This window comes from Tachypleus tridentatus, unplaced genomic scaffold (assembly GCF_004210375.1).
Source record: "Tachypleus tridentatus isolate NWPU-2018 unplaced genomic scaffold, ASM421037v1 Hic_cluster_1, whole genome shotgun sequence".
Classification (NCBI taxonomy): domain Eukaryota; kingdom Metazoa; phylum Arthropoda; class Merostomata; order Xiphosura; family Limulidae; genus Tachypleus; species Tachypleus tridentatus.
Window position 1 is genome coordinate 33,489,606 of NW_027467777.1, and position 22,584 is coordinate 33,512,189.

General features: G+C 35.2%; 1 protein-coding gene across 1 annotated transcript in view; it reads left to right on the plus strand.

Annotated features, from left to right (window-relative positions):
* The first annotated feature begins 3,190 nt into the window (after positions 1 to 3,190).
* Positions 3,191 to 22,584, plus strand: part of LOC143241755 (high affinity cAMP-specific and IBMX-insensitive 3',5'-cyclic phosphodiesterase 8B-like) — a 46,300-nt gene continuing 26,906 nt past the window's right edge. The window contains exons 1-3 of the mRNA XM_076484978.1: positions 3,191 to 3,204; positions 4,957 to 5,017; positions 8,342 to 8,402. Coding sequence (XP_076341093.1) covers positions 3,191 to 3,204; positions 4,957 to 5,017; positions 8,342 to 8,402 — 136 coding nt within the window. The remainder of the gene's footprint in view (positions 3,205 to 4,956; positions 5,018 to 8,341; positions 8,403 to 22,584) is intronic.

Consider the following 22,584-nt stretch of genomic DNA (forward strand, 5'->3'; position numbering starts at 1 on the left):
GTTTTGTATCTTCATTAGAACCACACAGTATTTATTTCATCTGTTTGTTTCTTCATTAGAACCACACAGTATCTATTTCATCTGTTTGTTTCTTCATTAGAACCACACAGTATCTATTTCATCTGTTTTGTATCTTCATTAGAACCACACAGTATCTATTTCATCTGTTTTGTATCTTCATTAGAACCACACAGTATCTATTTCATCTGTTTGTTTCTTCATTAGAACCACACAGTATCTATTTCATGTTTTGTATCTTCATTAGAACCACACAGTATCTATTTCATCTGTTTTGTATCTTCATTAGAACCACACAATATTTATTTCATCTGTTTGTTTCTTCATTAGAACCACACAGTATCTATTTCATCTGTTTGTTTCTTCATTAGAACCACACAGTATCTATTTCATCTGTTTTGTATCTTCATTAGAACCACACAGTATCTATTTCATCTGTTTTGTATCTTCATTAGAACCACACAGTATCTATTTCATCTGCTTTGTATCTTCATTAGAACCACACAGTATTTATTTCATCTGTTTGTTTCTTCATTAGAACCACACAGTATCTATTTCATCTGTTTTGTATCTTCATTAGAACCACACAGTATTTATTCCATCTGTTTGTAACTTTATTAGAACCACACAGTATCTATTTCATCTGTTTTGTATCTTCATTAGAACCACACAGTATTTATTTCATCTGTTTGTTTCTTCATTAGAACCACACAGTATCTATTTCATCTGTTTTGTATCTTCATTAGAACCACACAGTATTTATTTCATCTGTTTGTTTCTTCATTAGAACCACACAGTATCTATTTCATCTGTTTTGTATCTTCATTAGAACCACACAGTATCTATTTCATCTGTTTGTTTCTTCATTAGAACCACACAGTATCTATTTCATGTTTTGTATCTTCATTAGAACCACACAGTATCTATTTCATGTTTTGTATCTTCATTAGAACCACACAGTATCTATTTCATCTGTTTTGTATCTTCATTAGAACCACACAGTATTTATTTCATCTGTTTGTTTCTTCATTAGAACCGCACAGTATCTATTTCATCTGTTTGTTTCTTCATTAGAACCACACAGTATCTATTTCATCTGTTTTGTATCTTCATTAGAACCACACAGTATCTATTTCATCTGTTTTGTATCTTCATTAGAACCACACAGTATTTATTTCATCTGTTTGTTTCTTCATTAGAACCACACAGTATCTATTTCATCTGTTTTGTATCTTCATTAGAACCACACAGTATTTATTCCATCTGTTTGTAACTTTATTAGAACCACACAGTATTTATTTCATCTGTTTGTTTCTTCATTAGAACCACACAGTATCTATTTCATCTGTTTGTTTCTTCATTAGAACCACACAGTATCTATTTCATCTGTTTTGTATCTTCATTAGAACCACACAGTATCTATTTCATCTGTTTTGTATCTTCATTAGAACCACACAGTATTTATTTCATCTGTTTGTTTCTTCATTAGAACCACTCAGTATCTATTTCATCTGTTTGTTTCTTCATTAGAACCACACAGTATCTATTTCATCTGTTTTGTATCTTCATTAGAACCACTCAGTATCTATTTCATCTGTTTTGTATCTTCATTAGAACCACTCAGTATCTATTTCATCTGTTTGTATCTTCATTAGAACCACACAGTACCTATTTCATCTGTTTGTTTCTTCATTAGAACCACACAGTACCTATTTCATCTGTTTGTTTCTTCATTAGAACCACACAATATTTTCTTTCACATAAGAATTCTCTTCCTTCCATTTTACGAGCAATTCGCGTATCACCTTTATTCGAGCGAACATCATCGTGAATATGTCTTTAATCTAGATTTTTTATATATATATTTTTTTCTACAAGTGGGTTTTCTCGACATCACTGCTTAGATTTCTTTTTATTTGTTTCGTGAGCGGTTAGACAGACACTCAACGTCTCATTAAATAATGTTTGTTTATAGAACAACTTGATAGAAATAATCGCGCGAAACGCACTGAATTATTTATTGTTGAAGTTAAAACTATCTAGTGTGTTTAATGCAAATAAAAATTAAGTTTGGAGTTGTGGTCGTTCGGTTTAATTATGCAGTAACTGTTGTTTTGTACCGTTTCATTAATTCTGATTTACGAACTACTTTAGTGTAAGAACAACGTGTTCATTTTCATAATCAACTTTGGTTCTAAAACACTTCTTTGTGCTTAAGAAAAAACTGTTTGCATTATTACGTTGTTAAAATCTCGTGTTTAATGGTTTTGTTACACTACTGCACTGTTAGATTAACACTTAATAATTCTGTTTGCACTATTACATTGTTAAAACCTCATATTTACAAGTGTTTAACACGTTTAAGTTTTTATATATTTTACGTGATTCTATGTTAAAAACTAGCACGTAACCCTTTTTAAACGTGTAGTTTATTCAATTCCCGCTAGGTGCCATCGTATAAATCACTTTTATGGTGCGTTAAACATTGATTCATTAAGTGAGCAAAGCTTCTCCGAAAGCACACCTTTGACGTTAACTGTGAAGTAGAATTTCCCAGAAACGTAAAACTTTCCATTATTTTAGAAATAATGACGCAACGGCTCGTTGCAGCTGGTTCGTTGACGGTACTATCATGGACTTGCAATAAATGGACCTTTACCGCAATGAATAACAGCGTTATATAAGCACTCGTATGTCTTCTTTTGCGCAGCTGTATTTATAACTTTGTATCGCGTGGAATTGTGAGATATTTTAACGTTTATATTATTACTTCTGCTGGTGTTTTTTGTTACGTTTCGTTATGTTAATGATATTATAGCTTTCTAGTAAACAACGTTTCTTATTGAATCATGTAAATAATTACAATTGTTATTTCGTTTTATTTATTTATTATCTAGTGAATGGTTAAAAAACATGAGTTGTCAAAAAAATATTGATTTCTAACTTAGATTTTTGGTTTGGGAAAATCCAATGGGTAATGTTTGGGCTCATAGAGTAAACAGAACACAGAAATGGTCTTTCTAGAAGCTGGAGACCGAATAATTGGTTCAGATAACCCGCACTGCCATTTAAACTGATACGTAAAGTTTCCACCGTAACCCTAGTTTTTGAATGTATTTGTTACGTAAGTTACCAGTCCTTTTTAACTAATTACAAAAATAATTCACGTGATATGGCCTCTTCAGGGTTAGATTAAGAAATATAGCTCTTAATACGCATGAGCAGAATTTTCAGTCCATTGCAACCGAATAATAGATCCATCCTTCTGGTAATCTGATATCCAATCAGTCGTCTCTGTTCAGTATAATAATAATTTAAACGTAGACTGGAACAGATAATCCGTTGTGTAGCTTTGCTATTAACAACACCCCCCCTTAACAAAAAGTAAACGAACGTGATAACTAATAAATAAATAATGTGAAATACGGAGTGCTCGATCATGTATTCGCTCTTTCTTTTCCTTTTCATTTCTGAGTATTTCACGAGCTTCTATTGCTAATCCTGATGAAGGGTTTACTATGTACGGGTGATGTGATCCAACTGAAGAGAATTTCGATTTTTTTCTTCTTTGTTTGATTATTTTCATTACCTTGTAGCCCTCAACATTCTGTTCTCATCCTCTGTATTCAATAGCTGAGTTTCAGCTGAGCAGTTATTTGTTATAATGAAGACAGATGAGAAAGAATTGTGCGTATTTTTTTTTATCACTTCGCGCGGTCTTTCTGTACTCCATCAGCGTGATTGTGTGTATGTTTAATCATTAACTGTTTGGAAAGAGAATTGTTCTAAGTAGCGCATTCCGACCAAAGAAAGGTGAACTTGTTATGTACGTGAAAAATCTAAAGAATATGTGATTATTGTTATTATTAAAGAACTATTTATTATTAGGGAAAGCATCACTTACTGCTCATTGGTTCCTCGTTTAGGTGACGTAGAGTTTCCTCGGTAACCCTAAAATTCTTCAACTTATGGAAATACTTACAAAAGAAACGGTTTTAAGTTCTTGTAATGTACAATGGTGTTAGCTGTCACTGTTGCTTTCCAGTTCAAATTACTGTTTCTCAATCAAGTAGTTATTTAGTCGCCTACTGCAACTATTTAAGTCGTGCTAACCAAAACAAAAACACTCGATTAGCTCGAAATAACTAACCATACTTTGTACGTGATTCACTGTTGGTTTAGCACCGTTTCATTTCACATTAATTAACTAAACCATAGCAATAAAATATATGAAAACGATTGTACACACTTTAACGAGTCAGTGTTTCTTTTAGCAGTAATAGCGGGCGCTGGGTGTAATTTAAAATGTTGAACTTGTGTCTCCAACATCCAACTTGGACGAACTGATCAGAGCCTATATAATAAAATAAAATTTGTTTGTTTTGGAATCTCGCGCAAAGCTACACGAGGGTTATCTGCACTAGCCGTCCCTAATTTAGCAGTGTAAGACTAGAGGGAAGGCAGGTAGTCATCACCACCCACCGCCAACTCTTGGGCTACTCTTTTACCGACGAATAGTGGGATTCACCATAAGATAACACTCCCACGGCTGAAAAGGCGAGCATATTCGATTTAACGGAGATTCGATCTCGCGACCCTCAGATTACAAGTCGAGCGCCTTAACCCACCTGGCCATGCCGGGGCCTTAAAATAAAGACATCAAAGAACGTGTCGATGATTTCTTCGCTCATCAAATATCTATAAAAGAACTACACCGTCACTTATTGTGGATTTAACAATAATTCAAGACTACAGATAAACAGAACTTGTTTTTTGTACTTTTTGTCGGATAGTCGTGGAGATTTAATATCTGTTTTATTTGAGTTTCTTTACATGTTATAACCTATATCAGTAACTAGTCTTTATATATTTGTTAGTTTGTTTACTTAAGAGTTTCGTAAATCTTTTCTTTCTTTTTTTTTGCTTTCTCTGATGTAGACTTTTACAGAGAAATTCAATTTTAGGTCCCTTTCCAAAAAGCTTAGAGAAAAGTCCAGAGGTACATTGCTGGGATATTGAAGCGATCAACAGTTAACTCCTGCTTCCAGATGGACATGTTAACAGACAGTTAGACAGACACCTGTGTTTTTTCTGTGCACAGGCTGTATGAATACTATTCCTGTTCTAACAAATAAGATCGATTTTTACGTATTACGTGGTTTGTGTGACGCGTCGTGACAGCAGGGGATTTAGTGTGTTTGCAACATTTTTTTCTCACACGCAGAGTTCAGTAAACCCGGTGAATGGAACAGCCACATCAAAGTTGTCTGAAGACATTGGTGTTTGCCGTACATTCTTATATATCCAAAATATACAACTACATAACTACAGCTTTCTGTAAATAGGTTCAGAAGACATTGTTATGTTCTACCTTTCATATTTTGGTGTACTTTTTATACAAAACAATAAAGGTCAAAAGGTGTAGTTGCCAACCTAGGTTCCTACCCAGTCTGGTTACTGACTTAACGCTGTAGTTTCCCACCCAGTCTGGTTACTGACTTAACGCTGTACTTTCCTACCCAGTCTGGTTACTGAATTAACGCTGTAGTTTCCTACCCAGTCTGGTTACTGACTTGACGCTGTAGTTTCCTACCCAGTTTGGTTACTGACTTAACGCTGTACTTTCCTACCCAGTCTGGTTACTGACTTGGCGCTGTAGTTTCTTACCCAGTCTGGTTACTAACTTAACGCTATAGTTTCCTACCCAGTCTGGTTACTGACTTAACGCTCTAGTTTCCTACCCAGTCTGGTTACTGATTTGACGCTGTAGTTTCCTACCCAGTCTGGCTACTGACTTAACGCTGTAGTTTCCTACCCAGTCTGGTTACTGACTTGATGCCGTAGTTTCCTACCCAGTCTGGTTACTGACTTGACGCTGTAGTTTCTTACCCAGTCTGGTTACTAACTTAACGCTATAGTTTCCTACCCAGTCTGGTTACTGACTTAACGCTCTAGTTTCCTACCCAGTCTGGTTACTGATTTGACGCTGTAGTTTCCTACCCAGTCTGGCTACTGACTTAACGCTGTAGTTTCCTACCCAGTCTGGCTACTGACTTAACGCTGTAGTTTCCTACCCAGTCTGGCTACTGACTTAACGCTGTAGTTTCCTACCCAGTCAGGTTACTGACTTGACGCTGTAGTTTCCTACCCAGTCTGGTTACTGACTTGGCGCTGTAGTTTCCTACCCAGTCTGGTTACTGATTTAACGCTGTAGTTTTCTACCTAGTTTGGTTACTGACTTAACACTGTAGTTTCCTACCCAGTCTGGTTACCGACTTAACGCTGTAGTTTCCTACCCAGTCTGGTTACTGACTTAACGCTGTAGTTTCCTACCCAGTCTGGTTACCGACTTAACGCTGTAGTTTCCTACCCAGTCTGGTTACCGACTTAACGCTGTAGTTTCCTACCCAGTCTGGTTACCGACTTAACGCTGTAGTTTCCTACCCAGTCTGGTTACTGACTTGATGCCGTAGTTTCCTACCCAGTCTGGTTACTGACTTGATGCCGTAGTTTCCTACCCAGTCTTGTTACTGACTTGACGCTGTAGTTTCTTACCCAGTCTGGTTACTGACTTAACGCTCTAGTTTCCTACCCAGTCTGGTTACTGACTTGACGCTGTAGTTTCCTATTCAGTCTGGTTACTGACTTGACGCTGTAGTTTTCATAATTCTGATAATAAGCGTAAAACATTATTAGGCTGAATATTTGTTTACTGTTATATACCGGAGTGGTGTCCTTATCTTGGATATTCCTTGTTATGTTTAGTGTTATCTACTGGAGTGGTGTCCTTATCTTGGATATTCCTTGTTATGTTTAGTGTTATCTACTGGAGTGGTGTCCTTATCTTGGCTATTCCTTGCTATGTTTAGTGTTATCTGCTGGAGTGGTGTCCTTATCTAGGATATTCCTTGCTATGTTTAGTGTTATCTACTGAAGTGTTGTCCTCATCTAGGATATTCCTTGCTGTGTTTAGTGTTATCTACTGGAGTGGTGTCCTTATCTTGGATATTCCTTGCTATGTTTAGTGTTATCTACTGGAGTGGTGTCCTTATCTTGGATATTCCTTGCTATGTTTAGTGTTATCTACTGGAGGGTTGTCCTTATCTTGGATATTCCTGACTATGTTTAGTGTTATCTACTGTAGTGTTGTCCTTATCTTGGATATTCCTGACTATGTTTAGTGTTATCTACTGGAGTGGTGTCCTTATCTTGGATATTCCTTGCTATGTTTAGTGTTATCTACTGGAGGGTTGTCCTTATCTTGGATATTCCTGACTATGTTTAGTGTTATCTACTGTAGTGTTGTCCTTATCTTGGATATTCCTGACTATGTTTAGTGTTATCTACTGTAGTGGAGTCCTTATCTTGTATATTCCTTGCTATGTTTAGTGTTATCTACTGGAGTGGTGTCCTTATCTTGGATATTCCTTGCTATGTTTAGTGTTATCTACTGGAGTGGTGTCCTTATCTTGGATATTCCTTGCTATGTTTAGTGTTATCTACTGGAGTGGTGTCCTGATCTTTGATATTCCTGATTATGTTTAGTGTTATCTGCTGGAGTGGTGTCCTTATCTTGGATATTCCTGACTATGTTTAGTGTTATCTACTGTAGTGTTGTCCTTATCTTGGATATTCCTGACTATGCTTAGTGTTATCTACTGGAGTGTTGTCCTTATCTTGGATATTCCTTGCTATGTTTAGTGTTATCTGCTGAAGTGTTGTCCTTATCTTGGATATTCCTGACTATGTTTAGTGTTATCTACTGGAGTGTTGTCCTTATCTTGTATATTCCTTGCTATGTTTAGTGTTATCTACTGGAGGGTTGTCCTTATCTTGGATATTCCTTGCTATGTTTAGTGTTATCTACTGGAGGGTTGTCCTTATCTTGGATATTCCTTGCTATGTTTAGTGTTATCTGCTGGAGTGTTGTCCTTATGTTAGATATTCCTTGCTATGTTAGGTGTTATCTACTGGAGGGTTGACCTTATCTTGGATATTCTTTGCTATGTTTAGTGTTATCTACTGGAGGGTTGTCCTTATCTTGTATATTCCTTGCTATGTTTAGTGTTATCTACTGTAGTGGTGTCCTTATCTTGTATATTCCTTGCTATGTTTAGTGTTATCTACTGTAGTGGTGTCCTTATCTTGTATATTCCTGGGTATATTTAGTGTTATTTATTAACAAACATTTTAAAGTTGTATCATCAGCTCTGCACTAGCTCACATCAATTGATTTTATTATTATATGTGTGAAGCAGAACAAGTGTATTTATGTTTATGTACAGTTTCATGATAAGAACATTGTTTTTGTTGTTTTTTTCAGGAAAAAACTAAAGTCACTGTGGGAAGGAGAGATGATGGAACACTGTGTATTGAAGTAACTGGTAAGTACACATTATATAGATATCAGATATTCACGTGTCTGTCGCAGGATATTTGTGGTGTTATGTTCATGTTATTTGTTGGTGTTCAAGTACAGTTTGGTTTTCCTAAAGACGTATACGTTTCTCTATCGAACTTTGGTCGAGCCACGAATAAATATACATGCCTGTCTGTTAGTTTGTTTGTCCAACTAATTATTATTAGTTAATATTAGTTAATACAATCAACTACATTCTTAATGACTGACGATGAAATATGAAATATTAATATCATGATCAGTTGAGATTATGACAAGTTAAATTGAAAATATCAACTTACAGACACGTGACGCTGAGAATGGTCACCTTAGAGACAAGTAATACTATGAAAGGTCAACTTACAGACACGTGACACTGAGAATGGTCACCTTAGAGATAAGTAATACTAAGAAAAGTCAACTTACAAACACGTAACACAGAGAATGGTCACCTTAGAGACAAGTAATACTAAGAAAGGTCAATTTACAGACACGTGACAATGAGAATGATCACCTTAGAGACAAGTTATACTAAGAAAGGTCAACTTACAGACACGTGACACTGAGAATGGTCACCTTAGAGACAAGTTATACTAAGAAAGGTCAACTTACAGACACGTGACACTGAGAATGGTAACCTTAGAGTACCACATCTAGTCTGATACAGATAACCTTGTAGCTTTGTACCAATAAACATTGAATACCTACCTACCTACCAACGTTGTTATACCTATACTGTACCACATCTTGTCTGACACAGATAACCTTGTAGCTTTGTACCAATAAACATTGAATACCTACCTACCTACCAACGTTGTTCTACCTATACTGTACCACATCTTGTCTGACACAGATAGCCTTGTAGCTTTGTACCAATAAACATTGAATACCTACCTACCTACCAACGTTGTTCTACCTATACTGTACCACATCTTGTCTGACACAGATAACCTTGTAGCTTTGTACCAATAAACATTGAATACCTACCTACCTACCAACGTTGTTCTACCTATACTGTACCACATCTTGTCTGACACAGATAGCCTTGTAGCTTTGTACCAATAAACATTGAATACCTACCTACCTACCAACGTTGTTCTACCTATACTGTACTACATCTTGTCTGGCACAGATAACTTTGTAGCTTTGTGCCAATAAACATTGAATACCTACCTACCTACCAACGTTGTTCTACCTATACTGTACCACATCTTGTCTGGCACAGATAACTTTGTAGCTTTGTGCCAATAAACATTGAATACCTACCTACCTACCAACGTTGTTCTACCTATACTGTACCACATCTTGTCTGACACAGATAACCTTGTAGCTTTGTACCAATAAACATTGAATACCTACCTACCAACGTTGCTCTACCTATACTGTACCACATCTTGTCTGGCACAGATAACCTTGTAGCTTTGTACCAATAAACATTGAATACCTACCTACCTACCAACGTTGTTCTACCTATACTGTACCACATCTTGTCTGGCACAGATAACCTTGTAGCTTTGTGCCAATAAACATTGAATACCTACCTACCAACGTTGTTCTATCTATACTGTACCACATCTTGTCTGGCACAGATAGTCTTGTAGCTTTGTACCAATAAACATTGAATTCCTACCTACCTACCAACGTTGTTCTACCTATACTGTACTACATCTTGTCTGGCACAGATAACTTTGTAGCTTTGTGCCAATAAACATTGAATACCTACCTACCTACCAACGTTGTTCTACCTATACTGTACCACATCTTGTCTGGCACAGATAACTTTATAGCTTTGTGCCAATAAACATTGAATACCTACCTAGCTACCAACGTTGTTCTACCTATACTGTACCACATCTTGTCTGGCACAGATAACTTTGTAGCTTTGTGCCAATAAACATTGAATACCTACCTAGCTACCAACGTTGTTCTACCTATACTGTACCACATCTTGTCTGACACAGATAGCCTTGTAGCTTTGTAGCAATAAACATTGAATACCTACCAACGTTGTTCGGCTACTATTCCACAGATCTTATCATATTTTCACACAGATTGTGGTACTGTATTAAAGTCTATCATAACGTTAGATTACACACTGTGTATTACACTAATTCAAACAGTTTTCAAACCTTTAGCTCCAAGTGGAAATAATTATAACTGTTATCACTGTATTTGAACGTTTCGTTTATACATGATACACCAGTACTGAAGAGTTGAATATTTCGTTTATATGTGATAAACCACTACTAAAGAGTTTAACGTTTTGTTTATACGTGATAAATCAGTACTAAAGAGTTTAACGTTTCTTTTATGTGTGATAAACCACAACTGAAGAGTTGAACGTTACGTATATATGTGATAAACCACTACTGAAGTGTTGAACGTTTCATTTATGCATAACACACTACTAGTGAATACTTCAACGCTTCGTTTGTACATAATGCACCACCACTGAAGGGTTGACACATTAAAGTATCTCGTCTCTGACGAACAATCCGAGACGTGAAGGACAATCTCTGGCGCAGTCTGGCCTCAACCCCCCAATCCCAACATACAAGTATCAGGAGACAAGTTAAAAAAACCGTTCAAATACTGACAACAATAATAACTGTATTATGACTCGTCTCTCATCAACTGGATTTCCTGGAAGATCTTTTCCCATCTATTGGGTTTCCTGGAAGTTTTATCTCATCTAATGGATTTCCTGGAAGGTTTTATCTCATCTAATAGGTTTCCTGGAAGGTTTCATCTCATCTAATAGGTTTCTTGGAAGGTTTCATCTCATCTAATAGGTTTCCTGGAAGGTTTCATCTCATCTAATGGATTTCCTGGAAGGTTTTATCTCATCTAATAGGTTTCCTGGAAGGTTTCATCTCACCTAATAGGTTTCTTGAAAGGTTTTATCTCACCTAATAGGTTTCTTGATAGGTTTTATCTCATCTAATAGGTTTCCTGGAAGGTTTCATCTCATCTAATAGGTTTCTTGGAAGGTTTCATCTCATCTAATAGGTTTCCTGGAAGGTTTCATCTCATCTAATAGGTTTCCTGGAAGGTTTCATCTCATCTAATAGGTTTCCTGGAAAGTTTTATCTCATCTAATAGGTTTCCTGGAAGGTTTCATCTCATCTAATAGGTTTCCTGGAAGGTTTCATCTCATCTAATAGGTTTCCTGGAGGGTTTCTTGCTTCGTTATTCACCCAAATAATTTTGATATCACTGCCCTAACAAGAACAATGTTTACCATAACTAGGACAGTGTTTGATCTGACTAGGACAGTATTTACCATAACTAGAACAGTGTTTGATCTGACTAGGACAGTGTTTACCATAACTAGAACAGTGTTTGATCTGACTTGGACAGTGTTTACCATAACTAGGACAGTGTTTGATCTGACTTGGACAGTGTTTACCATAACTAGAACAGTGTTTGATCTGACTTGGACAGTGTTTGCCATAACTAGGACAGTGTTTGATCTGACTTGGACAGTGTTTACCATAACTAGGACAGTGTTTGATCTGACTTGGACAGTGTTTACCATAACTAGGACAGTGTTTGATCTGACTTGGACAGATTTTACCATAACTAGGACAGTGTTTGATCTGACTTGGACAGTGTTTACCATAACTAGAACAGTGTTTGATCTGACTTGGACAGTGTTTGCCATAACTAGGACAGTGTTTGATCTGACTTGGACAGTGTTTACCATAACTAGGACAGTGTTTGATCTGACTTGGACAGTGTTTACCATAACTAGGACAGTGTTTGATCTGACTTGGACAGTGTTTACCATAACTAGAACGGTGTTTGATCTGACTTGGACAGATTTTACCATAACTAGGACAGTGTTTGATCTGACTTGGACAGTGTTTACCATAACTAGAACAGTGTTTGATCTGACTTGGACAGTGTTTACCATAACTAGAACAGTGTTTGATCTGACTTGGACAGTGTTTGCCATAACTAGGACAGTGTTTGATCTGACTAGGACAGTATTTACCATAACTAGGACAGTGTTTGATCTGACTTAGACAGTGTTTGCCATAACTAGAACAGTGTTTATCTGACTAGGACAATGTTTACCATAACTAGGACAGTGTTTCATTTGACTAGGACAGTGTTTACCATAACTAGGACAGTGTTTGATCTGACTTAGACAGTGTTTGCCATAACTAGGACAGTGTTTGATCTGACTAGGACAATGTTTACCATAACTAGAACGGTGTTTGATTTGATTTGGACAGTGTTTGCCATAACTAGGACAGTGTTTGATCTGACTTGGACAGTGTTTTCTCTGGTTAGAACAGTTTTTGATCTGATTACAGTGTTGTCTCTGATTAGGACAATGTTTCATCTCACTAGGACGTTGTTTACCAACACAAAGCTCTCCTGATTAGCTTGAGTTTCACTATAACCATAATAACAACATTACCAATAGTTTGAAACAATTTTGGTACATGAAAATTTACACTTACTATTTAGAAAGTTTGTGACTATAAGTTATGTCGTTTTTAGTAGAATCACCTGCAACGTTTTCTATTAAACCAATTACGTTTACTGAATTTTAGACATTAACGTTAACCGTTGCCTTCCGCCTGTTCTGACAACATGGCTGTCTTTTACAAATTATATTGGAAAATTAATTAAGTCAACCCTCCAGGAGTTCTATCGAATAGTTCGATTACTCGACTCCTATGAATTAGCATATTCTCTTGTCCTATGTAGAACATCGTCTCCCAGGTAGTCTTTTCCAAGACAAGAAGGAACTGAAATGCGTTGAGCATATTGATATGACGTATCTGTCTATGGCAAAATGTGTTTTTCAATTTCTAAAGTTCGATAGGCCTAATGAGCTAGTTCCTTTGATATGTTTTGATAGCGTGGAAATTATCTTGTATAGGAATCAAGCTAAGATTATGATAGTCTGAATTATTTTCACAAAAAATTGTAACGACGTAGTGTAAACCATTTATCAAGCTACGAGCATCCAGGTAGGTTGGTTAACACGATAAATGAATGTGGCAGATATATGTGAACTCATTGAAATACATCATGCTAAACCAGTAACAATAGGTGGTAGACCTGTGTATTATATAACCTAATTATGTAATATTGATGTTTATCTCGCTTTCATCTAGATGTTGTCTCCAAGTGGCTATAACCTAAACTTTATCACTACTAATGTAGTCTCCACGTTCTTGACAGGTTGTTATCTGCACATAAAATTCTTCTGTTCTTGTCTGAAGCCCAGAGTGGCTTTTGTTACAGCGAGATTATGGTTACAGTCCTTGACGTATTTATATGTTATATTGACACAGAAGATGTTGTAGTGTGTCACGGTTTGATATATATTGACACAGAAGATGTAGTGTGTCACGGTTTGATATATATTGACACAGAAGATGTTGTAGTGTGTCACGGTTTGATATATATTGACACAGAAGATGTTGTAGTGTGTCACGGTTTGATATATATTGACACAGAAGATGTTGTAGTGTGTCACGGTTTGATATATATTGATACAGAAGATGTTGTAGTGTGTCACGGTTTGATATATATTGACACAGAAGATGTTGTAGTGTGTCACGGTTTGCTGTATATTGACACAGAAGATGTTGTAGTGTGTCACGGTTTGATATATATTGACACAGAAGATGTTGTAGTGTGTCACGGTTTGATATATATTGACACTGTTCTAGTCTTCTACTAGCTGTGATGTTGACAGTCTTATAACCTTCATCTGACTATGATGTGGACATTGTTAACAATCTTACCTTCAACTGACTATGATGTGGACATTGTTAACAATCTTACCTTCAACTGACTATGATGTGGACATTTTTAACAATCTTACCTTCATCTGGCTATGACGTGGACATTGTTAACAATCTTACTTTCATCTGGCTATGATTTGGACATTGTTAACAATCTTACCTTCAACTGACTATGATGTTGACATTGTTGTCAATCTTACCTTCAACTCACTATGATGTGGACATTGTTAACAATCTTACCTTCAACTGACTATGATGTGGACATTTTTAACAATCTTACCTTCATCTGGCTATGACGTGGACATTGTTAACAATCTCACTTTCATCTGGCTATGATTTGGACATTGTTAACAATCTTACCTTCAACTGACTATGATGTGGACATTATTAACAATCTTACCTTCAACTGACTATGATGTGGACATTGTTGTCAATCTTACCTTCAACTATGATGTGGACATTGTTAACAATCTTACCTTCAACTGACTATGATGTGGACATTGTTAACAATCTTACCTTCATCTGACTATGATGTGGACATTGTTAACAATCTTACCTTTATCTGGCTACGATGTGGACATTGTTAACAATCTTACCTTCAACTATGATGTGGACATTTTTAACAATCTTACCTTCAACTGGCTATGACGTGGACATTGTTAACAATCTTACCTTCATCTGACTATGATGTGGACATTGTTAACAATCTTACCTTCATCTGGCTACGATGTGGACATTGTTAACAATCTTACCTTCAACTATGATGTGGACATTTTTAACAATCTTACCTTCATCTGGCTATGACGTGGACATTGTTAACAATCTTACTTTCATCTGGCTATGATGTGGACATTGTTAACAATCTTACCTTCAACTGACTCTGATGTGGACATTGTTGTCAATCTTACCTTCAACTATGATGTGGACATTGTTAACAATTTTACCTTCAACTGACTTTGATGTGGACATTGTTAAAAATCTTACTTTCAACTGACTATGATGTGGACATTGTTGTCAATCTTACCTTCATCTGACTGTGATCTGGACATTGTTGTCAATCTTACCTTCATCTGACTGTGATGTGGACATTGTTAACAATCTTACCTTCAACTGACTATGATGTGGACATTGTTAACAATCTTACCTTCAACTGACTATGATGTGGACATTGTTAACAAACTTACCTTGAACTGACTATGATGTGGACATTCTTGTCAATCTTACCTTCAACTATGATGTGGACATTGTTAACAATCTTACCTTCAACTGACTATGATGTGGACATTGTTAACAATCTTAACTTCAACTGACTATGATGTGGACATTGTTAACAATCTTACCTTCAACTGACTATGATGTGGAAATTGTTGTCAATCTTACCTTCAACTATGATGTGGACATTGTTGTCAATCTTACCTACAACTGACTATGATGTGGACATTGTTAACAATCTTACCTTCAACTGACTATGACGTGGACATTGTTAACAATCTTACCTTCAACTGACTATGATGTGGACATTGTTAACAATCTTACCTTCAACTGACTATGATGTGAACATTGTTAACAATCTTACCTTCAACTGACTATGATGTGGACATTGTTAACAATCTTACCTTCAACTGACTATGATGTGGACATTGTTAACAATCTTACCTTCATCTGACTATGATGTGGACATTGTTAACAATCTTACCTTCAACTGACTATGATGTGGACATTGTTGTCAATCTTACCTTCAACTATGATGTGGACATTGTTAACAATCTTACCTTCAACTGACTATGATGTGGACATTGTTAACAATCTTACCTTCAACTGACTATGATGTGGACATTGTTGTCAATCTTACCTTCAACTCACTATGATGTGGACATTGTTAACAATCTTACCTTCAACTGACTATGATGTGGACATTTTTAACAATCTTACCTTCATCTGGCTATGACGTGGACATTGTTAACAATCTCACTTTCATCTGGCCATGATTTGGACATTGTTAACAATCTTACCTTCAACTGACTATGATGTGGACATTATTAACAATCTTACCTTCAACTGACTATCATGTGGACATTGTTGTCAATCTTACCTTCAACTATGATGTGGACATTGTTAACAATCTTACCTTCAACTGACTATGATGTGGACATTGTTAACAATCTTACCTTCATCTGACTATGATGTGGACATTGTTAACAATCTTACCTTTATCTGGCTACGATGTGGACATTGTTAACAATCTTACCTTCAACTATGATGTGGACATTTTTAACAATCTTACCTTCAACTGGCTATGACGTGGACATTGTTAACAATCTTACCTTCATCTGACTATGATGTGGACATTGTTAACAATCTTACCTTCATCTGGCTACGATGTGGACATTGTTAACAATCTTACCTTCATCTGACTATGATGTGGACATTGTTAACAATCTTACCTTCATCTGGCTATGACGTGGACATTGTTAACAATCTTACTTTCATCTGGCTATGACGTGGACATTGTTAACAATCTTACTTTCATCTGGCTATGATGTGGACATTGTTAACAATCTTACCTTCAACTGACTCTGATGTGGACATTGTTGTCAATCTTACCTTCAACTATGATGTGGACATTGTTAACAATTTTACCTTCAACTGACTTTGATGTGGACATTGTTAAAATCTTACTTTCAACTGACTATGATGTGGACATTGTTGTCAATCTTACCTTCATCTGACTGTGATCTGGACATTGTTGTCAATCTTACCTTCATCTGACTGTGATGAGGACATTGTTAACAATCTTACCTTCAACTGACTATGATGTGGACATTGTTAACAAACTTACCTTGAACTGACTATGATGTGGACATTGTTGTCAATCTTACCTTCAACTATGATGTGGACATTGTTAACAATCTTACCTTTAACTGACTATGATGTGGACATTGTTAACAATCTTACCTTCAACTGACTATGATGTGGAAATTGTTGTCAATCTTACCTTCAACTATGATGTGGACATTGTTGTCAATCTTACCTTCAACTGACTATGATGTGGACATTGTTAACAATCTTACCTTCAACTGACTATGACGTGGACATTGTTAACAATCTTACCTTCAACTGACTATGATGTGGACATTGTTAACAATCTTACCTTCAACTGACTATGATGTGAACATTGTTAACAATCTTACCTTCAACTGACTATGATGTGGACATTGTTAACAATCTTACCTTCAACTGACTATGATGTGGACATTGTTAACAATCTTACCTTCATCTGACTATGATGTGGACATTGTTAACAATCTTACCTTCAACTGACTATGATGTGGACATTTTTGTCAATCTTACCTTCAACTATGATGTGGACATTGTTAACAATCTTACCTTCAACTCACTATGATGTGGACATTGTTAACAATCTTACCTTCAACTGACTATGATGTGGACATTGTTGTCAATCTTACCTTCAACTCACTATGATGTGGACATTGTTAACAATCTTACCTTCAACTGACTATGATGTGGACATTTTTAACAATCTTACCTTCATCTGGCTATGACGTGGACATTGTTAACAATCTCACTTTCATCTGGCCATGATTTGGACATTGTTAACAATCTTACCTTCAACTGACTATGATGTGGACATTATTAACAATCTTACCTTCAACTGACTATGATGTGGACATTGTTGTCAATCTTACCTTCAACTATGATGTGGACATTGTTAACAATCTTACCTTCATCTGGCTACGATGTGGACATTGTTAACAATCTTACCTTCATCTGACTATGATGTGGACATTGTTAACAATCTTACCTTCATCTGGCTATGACGTGGACATTGTTAACAATCTTACTTTCATCTGGCTATGACGTGGACATTGTTAACAATCTTACTTTCATCTGGCTATGATGTGGACATTGTTAACAATCTTACCTTCAACTGACTCTGATGTGGACATTGTTGTCAATCTTACCTTCAACTATGATGTGGACATTGTTTACAATTTTACCTTCAACTGACTTTGATGTGGACATTGTTAAAAATCTTACTTTCAACTGACTATGATGTGGACATTGTTGTCAATCTTACCTTCATCTGACTGTGATCTGGACATTGTTGTCAATCTTACCTTCATCTGACTGTGATGTGGACATTGTTAACAATCTTACCTTCAACTGACTATGATGTGGACATTGTTAACAAACTTACCTTGAACTGACTATGATGTGGACATTGTTGTCAATCTTACCTTCAACTATGATGTGGACATTGTTAACAATCTTACCTTTAACTGACTATGATGTGGACATTGTTAACAATCTTACCTTCAACTGACTATGATGTGGAAATTGTTGTCAATCTTACCTTCAACTATGATGTGGACATTGTTGTCAATCTTACCTTCAACTGACTATGATGTGGACATTGTTAACAATCTTACCTTCAACTGACTATGACGTGGACATTGTTAAGAATCTTACCTTCAACTGACTATGATGTGGACATTGTTAACAATCTTACCTTCAACTGACTATGATGTGAACATTGTTAACAATCTTACCTTCAACTGACTATGATGTGGACATTGTTAACAATCTTACCTTCAACTGACTATGATGTGGACATTGTTAACAATCTTACCTTCATCTGGCTATGACGTAGACATTGTTAACAATCTTACCTTCATCTGACTATGATGTGGACATTGTTAACAATCTTACCTTTATCTGGATACGATGTGGACATTGTTAACAATCTTACCTTCATCTGACTATGATGTGGACATTGTTAACAATCTTACCTTCAACTATCATGTGGACATTTTTAACAATCTTACCTTCATCTGGCTATGACGTGGACATTGTTAACAATCTTACTTTCATCTGGCTATGATGTGGACATTGTTAACAATCTTACCTTCAACTGACTCTGATGTGGACATTGTTGTCAATCTTACCTTCAACTATGATGTGGACATTGTTAACAATTTTACCTTCAACTGACTTTGATGTGGACATTGTTAACAATCTTACCTTTATCTGGATACGATGTGGACATTGTTAACAATCTTACCTTCATCTGGCTACGATGTGGACATTGTTAACAATCTTACCTTCAACTATCATGTGGACATTTTTAACAATCTTACCTTCATCTGGCTATGACGTGGACATTGTTAACAATCTTACTTTCATCTGGCTATGATGTGGACATTGTTAACAATCTTACCTTCAACTGACTCTGATGTGGACATTGTTGTCAATCTTACCTTCAACTATGATGTGGACATTGTTAACAATTTTACCTTCAACTGACTTTGATGTGGACATTGTTAACAATCTTACCTTCATCTGGCTATGACGTAGACATTGTTAACAATCTTACCTTCATCTGACTATGATGTGGACATTGTTAACAATCTTACCTTCAACTGACTATGATGTGGACATTGTTAACAATCTTACCTTCAACTGACTATGATGTGGAAATTGTTGTCAATCTTACCTTCAACTATGATGTGGACATTGTTGTCAATCTTACCTTCAACTGACTATGATGTGGACATTGTTAACAGTCTTACCTTCAACTGACTATGACGTGGACATTGTTAACAATCTTACCTTCAACTGACTATGATGTGGACATTGTTAACAATCTTACCTTCAACTGACTATGAGAAATCTTCAGTGATGATATGGTATTCATAGAAACTCTATAAGTGTTTATCAGTGCCAGACGTTGTCGAATATTTTCTAATTGTGGTTAAAGTTGTCTCTCTACTTGACAGCATGGTATTATTAAACAACATAACTCAATCTCTATAGCTGTTACAAGTAGTCACATCGAGTCAATATTAGATTTTATTCTTTTTTTTATAAATCAGATAAATAATAATTATTACTGTTTCTAACCACGGATAATAATTATTATTGTTTTTAACCAGGAATAATCATTGTTACTGTTTTTTAACCACGGATAATAATTATTACTGTTTTCTAACAACGTATTATCATTGTTACATTTTTTTAACCACCGACATAATCATTACTGTTTTCTCACCACGGATAATAATAATTTCTGTTTTTTAACCACGGATAATCATTGTTACTGTTTTTTAACCACGGATAATAATTATTACTCTTTTCTAACGACCGATAATTATTGTTACTCTTTTTTATTAACCACGGATATAATTGTACTATTTTCTAACCACGTATAATAATCTTTACTGTTTTCTAACCACGTATAATAATTATTACTGTTTTCTAACCGCGGATAATAATTGTTACTGTTTTCTAATCACGGATAATGATTAATACTGTTTTCTAACAACGGATAATAATTATTACTCTTTTCTAACAACGGATAATAATTATTACTCTTTTCTAACGACCGATAATTATTGTTACTCTTTTTTATTAACCACGGATATAATCGTTACTGTTTTCTAACCACGGATAATAACTGTTACTGTTTTGTAACCACGGATAAAAATTGTTACTTTTTTCTAACCACGGATAAACATCATTGCTGTTTTCTAACCACGGATAATAATAATTACTGTTTTCTAACCACGGATAATAATTATTAGTGTTTTTAATTACGGATAATAATTATTATTATTGGTTTCTAACTACGGATAATAATTATTACTGTTTTTTAACCACGGATAATCATTTTTACTCTTTTTTTATCCACGGTTAATCATTGTTACTATTTTCTATCAACGGATTATCATTGTTACTGTTTTCTAACCACGGATAATAATTATTACTGTTTTCTAACCACCGTTAATCATTGTTGCTGTTTTCTTACCACGGATAATAATTGTTAGTGTTTTTAACCAGGAATAATCATTGTTACTGTTTTTTAACCGCGGATAATAATTGTTACTGTTTTGTAACCACGGATAACAATCATTTCTCTGTTCTAACCACGGATAATAATTATTATTGTTTTCTAACCACGGATAATAATTATTACTGTTTTCTAACCACGGTTAATCATTGTTACTGTTTTCTAACCACCGTTAATCATTGTTGCTGTTTTCTTACCACGGATAATAATTGTTAGTGTTTTCTAACCACGGATATTCATTTTTACTGTTTTCTAACCACGGTTAATCATTGTTACTGTTTTCTATCAACAGATTATAATTATTAATGTCTTTTACCCACGGATAATAATAATTACTGTTTTCTAACCACGGATAATAATTATTAGTGTTTTTAATTACGGATAATAATTATTATTATTGGTTTCTAACTACGGATGATAATTATTACTGTTTTTTAACCACGGATAATTATTTTTACTCTTTTTTATCCACGGTTAATCATTGTTACTGTTTTCTAACCACGGATAATAATTATTACTGTTTTCTAACCACCGTTAATCATTGTTGCTGTTTTCTTACCACGGATAATAATTGTTAGTGTTTTTAACCAGGAATACTCATTGTTATTGTTTTTTAACCGCGGATAATAATTGCTACTGTTTTGTAACCACGGATAATCATTCTTACTGTTTTCTAACCACGGATAACAATCATTTCTCTGTTCTAACCACGGATAATAATTATTATTGTTTTCTAACCACGGATAATAATTATTACTGTTTTCTAACCACGGTTAATCATTGTTACTGTTTTCTAACCACCGTTAATCATTGTTGCTGTTTTCTTACCACGGATAATAATTGTTAGTGTTTTCTAACCACGGATAATGATTATTACTGTTTTCCAGCCACGGATAATCACTGTTACTGTTTTCTAACCACGGATAATAGTTGTACTATTTTCTAACCACGGATAATAATCTTTACTCTTTTCTAACCACGTATAATAATTATTACTGTTTTCCAACCGCGGATAATAATTGTTACTGTTTTCTAACCACGGATAATGATTAATACTGTTTTCAAACAACGGATAATAATTATTACTCTTTTCTAACAACGGATAATAATTATTACTCTTTTCTAACGACCGATAATTATTGTTACTCTTTTTTATTAACCACGAATATAATTGTACTAATTTCCAACCACGAATAATAATCTTTACTGTTTTCTAACCACGTATAATAATTATTACTGTTTTCTAACCGCGGATAATAATTGTTACTGTTTTCTAACCATGGATAATAATTGTTACTGTTTTCTAACCACGGATAATGATTAATACTGTTTTCTAACAACGGATAATAATTATTACTCTTTTCTAACAACGGATAATAATTATTACTCTTTTCTAACGACCGATAATTATTGTTACTCTTTTTTATTAACCACGAATATAATTGTACTATTTTCTAACCACGGATAAACATCTTTGCTGTTTTCCAACCACGGATAATAATAATTACTGTTTTCTAACCACGAATTAT